Raw genomic sequence first — 14,526 nt, forward strand, 5'->3', positions numbered from 1 at the left:
GTGAAACACGGAGGCACACGTGTGTGCACGGAGGAATTGAACCCGTTGTTAGCATAACATTGGCAATAAAAGCTAAAAAGAGTGTCAGACTTTGTTTGTTTGCTCCTGGACGCTACAATACAATATATTACTTTATTTTGTTAGGTGTGGCAGCTAATATGAAGCCCGTACATTTAGGAGAAACCCTAAACGTAGTTCAACCGGATGTATAGCCTGCACTTTTATTTTGAAGACAGAAAAGTGTGTGATTGATTTGAGAAAGTGTTGTTAAATGTTTTGATGTCGGACCGACTGTTTGCAATGAAAAAAAATTTGAGATTTCCGATAATAGTTTTTTTTCGATATCCGATATTCCGATATTGTCCAACTCTTAATTACCGATTCCGATATCAACCGATACCGATATATACAGTCGTGGAATGAACACATTATAATGCCTAATTTTGTTGTGATGCCCCGCTGGATGCATTAAACAATGTAACAAGGTTTTACAAAATAAATCAACTCAAGTTATGGAAAAAAAATGCCAACATGGCACTGCCATATTTATTATTGAAGTCACAAAGTGCATTATTGTTTTGAACATGCCTCAAAACAGCAGCTTGGAATTTGGGACATGCTCTCCCTGAGAGAACATGAGGAGGTTGAGGTGTGTGGGGTTGTGGGGGGGGGGGGGTAATCGGGGTGTATATTGTAGCGTCCCGGAAGAGTTAGTGCTGCAAGGGGTTCTGGGTATTTGTTCTGTTGTGTTTATGTTGTGTTACGGTGCGGATGTTCTCCCGAAATGTGTTTGTCATTCTTGTTGAACAATTTCCCTTGTGGATCATTAAAGTTTGTCTAAGTCTAAGTTTGGTGTGGGTTCACAGTGTGGCGCATGTTTGTAACAGTGTTAAATCAGTGTGACCTGTATGGCTGTTGACCAAGTATGCCTTGCATTCACTTGTGTGTGTGAAAAGCCGTAGATGTTATGTGACTGGGCCGGCATGCAAAGGCAGTGCCTTTGAGGCACGCCCCCAATATTGTTGTCTGGGTGGAAATGGGGAGAAATTCGGGAGAATGGTTGCCTCCAAAGTATTTCGGGAGGGGCACTGAAATTCGGGAGGGTTGGCAAGTATGACTGGGAGACGCAACTGCTCTGTACTTCTCCCTACGTCCGTGTACCACTCCGTACAGCGGCGTTTTAAAAAGTCATAAATTTTACTTTTTGAAACCGATACCGATAATTTCCGATATTACATTTTAAAGCATTTATCGGCCGATAATATCGGTAGTCCGATGTTATCGGACATCTCTAGTGTCAGACTTTGTTTGTTTTCTCCTGGACGCTACAATACAACATATTACTTTATTCTGTAAGGTGTGGCGGCTCATATGAAGCCCGTACATTTAGGAGAAACCCTAAATGTAGTTCAACCGGATGTATAACCCGCGCTTTAGTTTGGAAGCCGGAAAAGTGTGTGATTGTCTTGAGAAAGTGTCTTGACATGTTTTCATGTCACATCCACTGTTTGCAATAAACAAAATGCCTCCTTTCGACATCCTTAAAGTTAAAGTACCAATGATTGTCTCACTAGGTGTGGCGAAATTATTCTCTGCATTTGACCCATCACCCTTGTTCACCCCCTGGGGGGTGAGGGGAGCAGTGAGCAGCAGCAGTGGCCATACCCGGGAATCATTTTTGGTGATTTACCGCCCAATTCCAACCCCGTAATGCTGAGTGCCAAGCAGGGAGGTAATGGCTCCCATTTTTATAGTCTTTGGTATGACTCGGCCGGGGTTTGAACTCACAACCTACCGACACTCTAACCATTAGGCCACTGAGTAGGTCACTTTCGACATCCTGTTGACCGTCTTTCATTTCTGTTGAGCTTTCATGTCATCTTACTTACTAAATCATCACAGTAACAATCTAAATGTTATCCATCCATTTTCTACCGCTTTTCTTTTTACTGCACCTTAATGGTAATCTGAACACGGAAGTGAAGCACCACCCACCTCTGAACGACGCGCGCAGCAGGCGTTTGCTGAAGGGATGTCGCTTTTTGTAAGGGCAAAAAATAGTCCTTTCTCGTCGGGAGAACAACTTGTTGTAGCTTTGAACCTGATATTTGACTTTCCTTTGTCCATTTTTGTTTGCTTGTGGCTCATCAGTAGCAGGTCAACTGCAGCCAAGTTGTCCCCCTACGGCATGGCCCGAGGGTCAAAAAGGAAGTGATTGCGTTAATAGCCCGTTAAAAAAATTAGTGCAGTCATTGAAATTTATAGTTGACATGTTTTCGCGCTAACTTTGACAGCCCGAGTTATTATATATATATATATATGTTGATGTACACTGTAAAATAGAATCTGTAGATTTTACAGTAAAAACTGGCAACTTAGTTACCAGAGATTTACTGTAAAATATAGTTTTTTTTTTACAACATACTACTGTAAATGGAAAAACTAAGCTGGCAGTTTAAAAAAAAAAAAAAAAAAAAAATGTGGTACAGTTTTTCCATTTACAGTAATACATCGTAAAAACAACTGTAGATTTTACAGTAAAAAAAAAAAACGGGCAGCTCAGTTACCAGAATTTTACTGTAAAATATACCGTTTTTTACAACATAAATGGAAAAACAACTAAGTTGGCAGTTTGAAAACCAACAAAACAGAAAACAACTGTAGATTAGCCAGTACAAAAACTTTTTTTTAATGTTTGAGTTTTTTTTTCATTTTGCCGTAAAATGCTGTAAAACCACCGTAAATTTTACCTTAAAATCATTTTTAAAGTTACTTTTTACAGTTTACAATTTCATGGGTAACTTGCTTTAAAATCATAATTCAAGTAGATATTTAGGTGTATATATATATTTTTTAATTAGAAAACGTTATATATAACATGTGTGCAATTTTATGTAGTACATATCAATCAACCAATCAATGTTTATTTATATAGCCCTAAATCACAAGTGTCTCAAAGGGCTGATATGTTGTTTTCTGTCAAAATGTAAAGCATTAATACATTTAGTAGGAAAAGGTAACAACGCATGTTAATTCCAGGTGTTGGCGTATCCATGTAAAATGATGTGGCGGGCCAGATAAAATGATGTGGCGGGCCAGATGTGGCCTTGAATTTGACACAGGTGTCAAACTCAAGGCCCAGGGGCCACAACTGGCCCACCACATCATTTTATCTGGCCCGCAAACACCTGGAAATGATACGTGTCAATAAAGTACTTCATATTTTTGCACTAAATGTAATGGATTTTTTACATTTTGACAGAAAAAATATATGTACTGCTTGAAATTGCATACCTTTTAAACTTTATTAGTATCCAATATTGCAACAAATATTACAGAATATTATCATACTTTCAAACATGTTTTTGTCTGAATAAAAATAAATACTTAAATATCTGCTTGACTTATGATTTTACAGCAAACTACCCATCAAATGAATAGAAATGACAATACATTTTACGGTGTTCTTTACAGCATATTACTGTATATTGAAAAAACGACACTTTTTTTGTGTTAAAATTCTGTTGACTGAGTTGCCATATTTTTACTGTAAAATCTTGTTTTTAACGGCGTATTACTGTAAATGGAAAAAAACGGTACATTTGTTTTTACGGTAGAAAAACTGGCAGCTAAGTTGCCAGAATAAAAAAAAAGAACTTGTACTGTTTTTCCATGAACAATATCATGTTGGAAAAACAATGTAAATTTAACACAACAATTCTGGTCTGCCAGCTTTTTCCGTAAACTCCCCCCAGAAAAAAACAAACATTGGTACTGTTTTTACATTTACGTAAAAAAAACACTATTTTATTGTACAATTTTGTAAATGTTTAGTTTTTACTGTAAAATGGACAGTCTACTTAAAAGCAATTGATATAATTAACAATGAAATCCAGAGGCAAAGTCATACATTATTCACTGTTCCAAGTGGCCCTCTGATGGCAGCCATAACTGCCATGTGGCCCTCTGATGGCAGCCATAACTGCCAAGTGGCCCTCTGATGGCAGCCATAACTGCCAAGTGGCCCTCTGATGGCAGCCATAACTGCCATGTGGCCCTCTGATGGCAGCCATAACTGCCATGTGGCCCTCTGATGGCAGCCATAACTGCCATGTGGCCCTCTGATGGCAGCCTTAACTGCCATGTGGCCCTCTGATGGCAGCCATAACTGCCATGTGGCCCTCTGATGGCAGCCATAACTGCCAAGTGGCCCTCTGATGGCAGCCATAACTGCCAAGTGGCCCTCTGATGGCAGCCATAACTGCCATGTGGCCCTCTGATGGCAGCCATAACTGCCAAGTGGCCCTCTGATGGCAGCCATAACTGCCAAGTGGCCCTCTGATGGCAGCCATAACTGCCATGTGGCCCTCTGATGGCAGCCATAACTGCCAAGTGGCCCTCTGATGGCAGCCATAACTGCCATGTGGCCCTCTGATGGCAGCCATAACTGCCATGTGGCCCTCTGATGGCAGCCATAACTGCCATGTGGCCCTCTGATGGCAGCCATAACTGCCAAGTGGCCCTCTGATGGCAGCCATAACTGCCAAGTGGCCCTCTGATGGCAGCCATAACTGCCATGTGGCCCTCTGATGGCAGCCATAACTGCCATGTGGCCCTCCATGAAAACCAGTTTGTCTTATCTAAACTTAATGGTGCAGTACTTTTATTTTTGTCAGAATAATTGTATCTAAGTCATCACAAAACGTTGTGTTGTTGCCATGAGTTCCCGGCGAGAGGACAAAAGCTGTCTTTGATCCTACCAATCAAAAGGCTTGTAAAACTCCACTGTGTAGGATGGGGAGCGACATGAAGGTGTCGGTTTCTTTGATGTATTGTAATCCACAGGAAGATTTTGTCTTGACCCGAGATCTACAAAGCGGAGACCCCCCTCCAGGCACCTTTTCTTTGAACTGTTTTGTGACCGAAGGCAACGGCTGTTTACGACCTTTTCTTTGAACTGTTTTGTAACCAAAGGCAATGACTGTTTACGACCCCCTTCCTTTAGAAACAGCTGTTGCCATGTAATCAGGGAAAGTCCAAATAAAAGAGGAGGCGTATAATCTTTCGTCAGAGCGTGGTGGGAGACTGTACAAGAATACAAGCCCAGACGTTTCTCCTCAATTGAGCCAAATTTTATTCAGTCTCTGTTTGATTCTTTGCTTCTTTGTCTGTTTAAGAGATGTCATCCGTGTTTGAACCTGACAATTTTCCACCCTAGTTCCAGTTGTGTCGATTTAAGATTATGCTAGATCCACTATGGACTGGACTCTCACACTATTATGTTAGATCCACTATGGACTGGACTCTCACACTATTATGCTAGATCCACTATGGACTGGACTCTCACACTATTATGTTAGATCCACTATGGACTGGACTCTCACACTATTATGTTAGATCCACTATGGACTGGACTCTCACACTATTATGTTAGATCCACTATGGACTGGACTCTCACTATTATGTTAGATCCACTATGGACTGGACTCTCACACTATTATGTTAGATCCACTATGGACTGGACTCTCACTATTATGTTAGATCCACTATGGACTGGACTCTCACTATTATGTTAGATCCACTATGGACTGGACTCTCACACTATTATGTTAGATCCACTATGGACTGGACTCTCACTATTATGTTAGATCCACTATGGACTGGACTCTCACACTATTATGTTAGATCCACTATGGACTGGACTCTCACTATTATGTTAGATCCACTATGGACTGGACTCTCACTATTATGTTAGATCCACTATGGACTGGACTCTCACACTATCATGTTAGATCCACTATGGACTGGACTCTCACACTATTATGTTAGATCCACTATGGACTGGACTCTCACACTATTATGTTAGATCCACTATGGACTGGACTCTCACACTATTATGTTAGATCCACTATGGACTGGACTCTCACTATTATGTTAGATCCACTATGGACTGGACTCTCACACTATTATGTTAGATCCACTATGGACTGGACTCTCACACTATTATGTTAGATCCACTATGGACTGGACTCTCACACTATTATGCTAGATCCACTATGGACTGGACTCTCACTATTATGTTAGATCCACTATGGACTGGACTCTCACACTATTATGTTAGATCCACTATGGACTGGACTCTCACTATTATGCTAGATCCACTATGGACTGGACTCTCACACTATTATGTTAGATCCACTATGGACTGGACTCTCACTATTATGTTAGATCCACTATGGACTGGACTCTCACACTATTATGTTAGATCCACTATGGACTGGACTCTCACACTATTATGTTAGATCCACTATGGACTGGACTCTCACTATTATGTTAGATCCACTATGGACTGGACTCTCACTATTATGTTAGATCCACTATGGACTGGACTCTCACACTATTATGTTAGATCCACTATGGACTGGACTCTCACACTATTATGTTAGATCCACTATGGACTGGACTCTCACTATTATGTTAGATCCACTATGGACTGGACTCTCACTATTATGTTAGATCCACTATGGACTGGACTCTCACACTATTATGTTAGATCCACTATGGACTGGACTCTCACTATTATGTTAGATCCACTATGGACTGGACTCTCACACTATTATGTTAGATCCACTATGGACTGGACTCTCACACTATTATGTTAGATCCACTATGGACTGGACTCTCACTATTATGTTAGATCCACTATGGACTGGACTCTCACACTATTATGTTAGATCCACTATGGACTGGACTCTCACTATTATGTTAGATCCACTATGGACTGGACTCTCACTATTATGTTAGATCCACTATGGACTGGACTCTCACACTATTATGTTAGATCCACTATGGACTGGACTCTCACTATTATGTTAGATCCACTATGGACTGGACTCTCACTATTATGTTAGATCCACTATGGACTGGACTCTCACTATTATATTAGATCCACTATGGACTGGACTCTCACACTATTATGTTAGATCCACTATGGACTGGACTCTCACTATTATGTTAGATCCACTATGGACTGGACTCTCACTATTATGCTAGATCCACTATGGACTGGACTCTCACACTATTATGTTAGATCCACTATGGACTGGACTCTCACTATTATGTTAGATCCACTATGGACTGGACTCTCACACTATTATGTTAGATCCACTATGGACTGGACTCTCACTATTATGTTAGATCCACTATGGACTGGACTCTCACTATTATGTTAGATCCACTATGGACTGGACTCTCACACTATTATGTTAGATCCACTATGGACTGGACTCTCACACTATTATGTTAGATCCACTATGGACTGGACTCTCACACTATTATGTTAGATCCACTATGGACTGGACTCTCATTATTATGTTAGATCCACTATGGACTGGACTCTCACACTATTATGTTAGATCCACTATGGACTGGACTCTCACTATTATGTTAGATCCACTATGGACTGGACTCTCACACTATTATGTTAGATCCACTATGGACTGGACTCTCACACTATTATGTTAGATCCACTATGGACTGGACTCTCACTATTATGTTAGATCCACTATGGACTGGACTCTCACTATTATGTTAGATCCACTATGGACTGGACTCTCACACTATTATGTTAGATCCACTATGGACTGGACTCTCACTATTATGTTAGATCCACTATGGACTGGACTCTCACACTATTATGTTAGATCCACTATGGACTGGACTCTCACTATTATGTTAGATCCACTATGGACTGGACTCTCACACTATTATGTTAGATCCACTATGGACTGGACTCTCACTATTATGTTAGATCCACTATGGACTGGACTCTCACTATTATGTTAGATCCACTATGGACTGGACTCTCACACTATTATGTTAGATCCACTATGGACTGGACTCTCACACTATTATGTTAGATCCACTATGGACTGGACTCTCACACTATTATGTTAGATCCACTATGGACTGGACTCTCATTATTATGTTAGATCCACTATGGACTGGACTCTCACACTATTATGTTAGATCCACTATGGACTGGACTCTCACTATTATGTTAGATCCACTATGGACTGGACTCTCACACTATTATGTTAGATCCACTATGGACTGGACTCTCACACTATTATGTTAGATCCACTATGGACTGGACTCTCACTATTATGTTAGATCCACTATGGACTGGACTCTCACACTATTATGTTAGATCCACTATGGACTGGACTCTCACTATTATGTTAGATCCACTATGGACTGGACTCTCACTATTATGTTAGATCCACTATGGACTGGACTCTCACACTATTATGTTAGATCCACTATGGACTGGACTCTCACTATTATGTTAGATCCACTATGGACTGGACTCTCACTATTATGCTAGATCCACTATGGACTGGACTCTCACACTATTATGTTAGATCCACTATGGACTGGACTCTCACACTATTATGTTAGATCCACTATGGACTGGACTCTCACACTATTATGTTAGATCAACTATGGACTGGACTCTCACACTATTATGTTAGATCCACTATGGACTGGACTCTCACACTATTATGCTAGATCCACTATGGACTGGACTCTCACTATTATGTTAGATCCACTATGGACTGGACTCTCACACTATTATGTTAGATCCACTATGGACTGGACTCTCACTATTATGCTAGATCCACTATGGACTGGACTCTCACACTATTATGTTAGATCCACTATGGACTGGACTCTCACTATTATGTTAGATCCACTATGGACTGGACTCTCACACTATTATGTTAGATCCACTATGGACTGGACTCTCACACTATTATGTTAGATCCACTATGGACTGGACTCTCACACTATTATGTTAGATCCACTATGGACTGGACTCTCACACTATTATGTTAGATCCACTATGGACTGGACTCTCACACTATCATGTTAGATCCACTATGGACTGGACTTTCACACTATTATGTTAGATCCACTATGGACTGGACTCTCACTATTATGTTAGATCCACTATGGACTGGACTCTCACTATTATGTTAGATCCACTATGGACTGGACTCTCACTATTATGTTAGATCCACTATGGACTGGACTCTCACACTATTATGTTAGATCCACTATGGACTGGACTCTCACACTATTATGTTAGATCCACTATGGACTGGACTCTCACTATTATGTTAGATCCACTATGGACTGGACTCTCACACTATTATGTTAGATCCACTATGGACTGGACTCTCACACTATTATGTTAGATCCACTATGGACTGGACTCTCACACTATTATGTTAGATCCACTATGGACTGGACTCTCACACTATCATGTTAGATCCACTATGGACTGGACTCTCACACTATTATGTTAGATCCACTATGGACTGGACTCTCACTATTATGTTAGATCCACTATGGACTGGACTCTCACTATTATGTTAGATCCACTATGGACTGGACTCTCACTATTATGTTAGATCCACTATGGACTGGACTCTCACACTATTATGTTAGATCCACTATGGACTGGACTCTCACACTATTATGTTAGATCCACTATGGACTGGACTCTCATTATTATGTTAGATCCACTATGGACTGGACTCTCACTATTATGCTAGATCCACTATGGACTGGACTCTCACTATTATGCTAGATCCACTATGGACTGGACTCTCACACTATTATGTTAGATCCACTATGGACTGGACTCTCACACTATTATGTTAGATCCACTATGGACTGGACTCTCATTATTATGTTAGATCCACTATGGACTGGACTCTCACTATTATGTTAGATCCACTATGGACTGGACTCTCATTATTATGTTAGATCCACTATGGACTGGACTCTCACACTATTATGTTAGATCCACTATGGACTGGACTCTCACACTATTATGTTAGATCCACTATGGACTGGACTCTCACTATTATGTTAGATCCACTATGGACTGGACTCTCACTGTTATGTTAGATCCACTATGGACTGGACTCTCACACTATTATGTTAGATCCACTATGGACTGGACTCTCACTATTATGCTAGATCCACTCGACGTCCATTGCACCAATGGAACAGAGGGGGGTCCCCACATCTGCGGTCCCCTCCAAGGTTTCTCATTGTCATCCCAATTGGTTGAGTTTTTCCTTGCCCTGATGTGGGATCTGAGCCGAGGATGTGGTTGTGGCTTGTGCAGCCCTTTGAGACACTCGTAATTTAGGGCTATATAAGTCAACTTTGATTGATATCTTTGGCTGTGTGAATTGGTGCTAAATAAATCAAATGGACTTCCTGTATTGGCCATGGAATTGGGTCTAGCAACAAGTGGCCCAGCGACCACATGAGAGGCGACACGTACCCGGCGAAGGCGGTGAGAGCCGCGCAGGAGTACGGCGCCCAGGAGATGATAAAGAACAAGATGACGATCAGTGCAATCTTGGCCATCTTCCACTCGCTCTTCATCCTGTGGAACCTCTTAGCAGACTCCCTGGTGCCCCCGCTGGTGATCTTCTCGAAGGCCCTGTCGAGGCAGTTCAGGAGCCGGCGTTCAGAGAGCGCGTCCTGGTGGCGTGCGGGTGGTTACCTTCTGGGCCTGCCACTCACCGGGTGGTGTGTCTGATGGCCCGGAAGATGCAGCAGTAGCAGAAGACGATGATGGCGAGCGGGATGAAGAAGACGAAGGTGAAGAGCAGCATGGTGTAGGAGCGCACCGAGGGTGTGAAGGTGATGTAGTCCCAGGAGCAAGACGTCATTAGACCCTCTGGGACGTAAGCACCTGGAAGACACATTTGTTTAGTGTAGTCCTGTTTCCACAAAGTATTCAATGGCCGCTAAGTCTTGATTAGCGCTCCGTCAAAAACTGCTAACATGTGCGACCTCCTCTATTAGCTTCACAACATGGCAGTATATCCGCATTTAAAGTATGATCAGCATACGCTTTAAAATGCTGCTCACATTTAATCAGATTAAAAATAAAAATGCTTCATGTAAACACGCTATTCGGAATTGTCAGGTTCAAACAATGAGGACATCTATCAAACAAGACAAGAAGCAAAGAATTAAACAGAGACAGAATTCAATTTGGCTCAATTTGAGGAGAGACGCTTAGACATGTGTGCCCTTGTACAGTGTCATGACACTCTGACAAAAGATTGTACGTTTTACGAGCCTTACTCTTGCTAGGTTCAAAGACAGCTTTTGGTCTTCTCGCTGGGAACTCATTTCAACACAAAGTTTTTGTGATAACTTAAATAAAATGATTCTAACGGGAATATTCTGACCCGATCACAGATGTGGCGACAAACCGTAGTTACTGACAGTGGTTTTCTGAAGTGTTCCTGAGCCCATGTGGTGATATCCTTTACACACCGATGTCGCTTTTTGATGCCTTAGGGATCGAAGGTCACAGGCATTCAAATTTGGTTGACTTCACTGGTTTTGGGGGTTTGTATTTTTGGTGAAAAATATAGACATTTTGAAAAATATGTGTTTTGTTAAACCAATAATGATAACATTGTTTTTGGTGTACCAGACCTTCAACACCATTGTTAGGTAAATAAACACTAGGACTAATTGGCTATAATTAATTACCTATAATTAATAGGTTATATTTAGAGCATTTACAGTATAGACCTTGGGGTGTCCAAAGTCTGGCCCGCAGACAGACTTTTGTTGGCTCGCATATTGTTGAAAAAAAAACAACAGTAAAAATGTAACAAAAAACAGCAAAATATCAGAAGATAATGAGAAAAAACTGATGTTTTTAATTACTATTAATATACTTAATCACTTATAACACAAAATGTTGTCTTTAAATGTATATAATATATATATTAAAGTCTCTCTAAAATAAAATAAAAATATACACAAAATTTAGTTAGTTAATTAAAAATACAAATAATGCTGAAAAATTAATTAATTAAAAACAACAATAAAAACACTGGTAAATGTGTAACTACACATTCATATTTTTGTACAGGCAGAATTGTTGACGCAATAGGTTAGGGAGTTACACAATCATATTATTATTTTTATCCATCCATTTTCTACCGCTTGTGTGTCTTGGTGTCCCGGGGGTGGCTGGACCCTATTATTATTATTATTATTATTATTATTATTATTATTATTATTATTATTATTATTATTGTTATATTCTTACAGGAGAAACGATTAAAAAAGTAAGAAAAAAAGAGCAAAAATAAATAAATAACAGTAAAAATTCAACAAAAAAACAGCTAAATATCAGAAGGTAATGAGAATTTTTTTTTCTAATTATTAATAATATACTAATACAAATAATGCTGAAAAATGAATTAATTAAATACAACAATAATAAACACTGGTAAATGTGTAACTAAACATTTATATTTTTGTACAGGCAGAATTTTTAACGCAATAGGTTAAGGAGTTACACAATCATATTATTATTATTATTATTTTTATCCACCCATCCATCCATTTTCTGCCGCTTGTGTGTCTCGGTGTCGCGGGGTGGCTGCACCCGATTATTATTATTATTATTATTATTATTATTATTATTATTATTATTACATTCTTACAAGAGAAAAGATAAAAAATGAAAGAAAAAAGAGCAAAAAAAAAAGAACAGTAAAAATTTACCAAAAAACAGCAAAATATCAGAAGGTAATGAGAAAAAAAAGTTTTTAATTATTAATAACATACTTAATTACTTATAACACAAAACGTTTTCTTTAAATATATATAAAATCTCTTTATAGCATTTTTTGTTAAATAAATAGACGTCAAAATTATGCGGCTTTTAGGTGAAAAAAGTTTACACACCCTTGATCTAAAGTATTAAAGTTTCTCCAAAATAAAATAAAAATGTACACAAAATGTAGTTAGTTATTAAAAATACAAATGATACTGAAAAATTAATTAATTAAAAAGAACAATAATAAACACTGGTAAATGTGTAACTAAACATTCATATTTTTGTACAGGCAGAATTTTTGACGCAATAGGTTTGGGAGTTACACGATCATATTATTATTATTATTTTTATCCACCCATCCATTCATTTTCTACCGCTTGTGTGTCTCGGTGTCGCAGAGGTGTCTGGACCCTATTATTATTGTTATTATTATTATTATTAATATTAAATTCTTACAAGAGAAAATATTTAAAAAGTAAGAAAAAGGAGAAAAGAACAAAAAACTAACAGTAAAAATTTAACAAAAAACAACAAAACATCAGAAGGTAATGAAAAAAAAAAAGGTTTTAAATATTAATAATATACTTAATCACTTATAACAAACAATGTTGTCTTTAAATATATCTAATATCTGTTTAAAGCATTTTTTGTTAAATAAAAAGACATCAAAATTATGCGTCCTTTGGTGGAAAAAGTTTACACACCCTTCATCTAAAATATTAAAGTTTCTCCAAAATAAAATAAAATAAAAATATACAAAAAATTTAGTTAGTTAAGTAAAAATACAAATAATGCTGAAAAATGAATTATTTGAATACAACAATAATAAACACTGGTAAATGTGTAACTAAACATTCATATTTTTGTAAAATGTTTGGTTATGCAGTTACACAATCATATTATTATGGGGTGGCTGGAGCCTATTATTATTATTATTATTATTATTATAATTATATTCTTACAATAGAAACGATTAAAAAAGTAAGAAAAAAATCAAACAAAACGGAATCTAATGAGAAAAAGCTGAAATGTTCTAACTAATAATTCATAGGAATATAATATAAAGCTTACACAAAGTTGTGTCTTTAAATATAATATTTGTTTTAGATTTTTTTAAGATAAAGAAATATCAAAATGGCCCTCGCATACTTGACTTTTCAGTGTGCGGCCCCTGCTATAGACCATGTCAATTGGAATAAAACAGGAAGTAAACAAAATCACAAAAAACCTCAAAAGTTGCGCTGGACTTTTTAGGCTATGTTTTGTGGAACACCTTCTTTATTCCGACTGTATTTGCCCTCCCCAGCCGACGTTGCAGTTATCCAGTACTGACTGACATGCTCCACTCGGCGCTTTCCTCCCCAGATCAAAGGGTCTGCGAGTACAAATCAAGCCCAGGAAATAATATTTCAACTGGGACGACTCTTGATGTTGTTTCTGCACGCACGCCCGGAGGCTCCTTCCACTCAGAACGCGTAACGTCTGCAGAAAAACAAATAAGAGGAGGCTTCGCCGACACGCAACTAACAACGCTGTGGCAACACTGGGGCTTTTACACATCACGTGGCAATCAGCTCAGGGAGGCCGTACATCTTGTTTCTTACATGGTGAGTTGTTGTGCTGCAAGCTCAGTCATGTGGAAAAGATCCACCATCTCATTGGAAGATGATCGCTCAGGTCAACATTCATATACTCGTATTTATCTGTTCAGGTATTGCATGGATTTAAGAACAAATCATTTTTGGAATCGGGAGAGCGAACTAACCTTTGCAAACCCTCAGGCCTCTGGTGTAGTTCTCTGTGTGCCGCTGCTCTTTACGGGTTTTATTGCACTCACATTTATTAGT

The 14,526-nt window shown here is 38.8% G+C and overlaps 1 protein-coding gene across 1 annotated transcript in view; it reads right to left on the minus strand.

The window, feature by feature from the left end:
* Nucleotides 1-14,526, minus strand: part of LOC133655351 (melanopsin-A-like) — a 99,702-nt gene that overhangs the window by 21,827 nt on the left and 63,349 nt on the right. Inside the window, exons 5-6 of the mRNA XM_062055415.1 lie at nucleotides 10,609-10,780; nucleotides 10,364-10,525 (exon numbers count right to left, since the gene is read on the minus strand). Coding sequence (XP_061911399.1) covers nucleotides 10,364-10,525; nucleotides 10,609-10,780 — 334 coding nt within the window. The remainder of the gene's footprint in view (nucleotides 1-10,363; nucleotides 10,526-10,608; nucleotides 10,781-14,526) is intronic.

Source organism: Entelurus aequoreus, linkage group LG08 (genome assembly GCF_033978785.1).
Source record: "Entelurus aequoreus isolate RoL-2023_Sb linkage group LG08, RoL_Eaeq_v1.1, whole genome shotgun sequence".
In the NCBI taxonomy this organism is placed as follows: Eukaryota; Metazoa; Chordata; class Actinopteri; order Syngnathiformes; family Syngnathidae; genus Entelurus; species Entelurus aequoreus.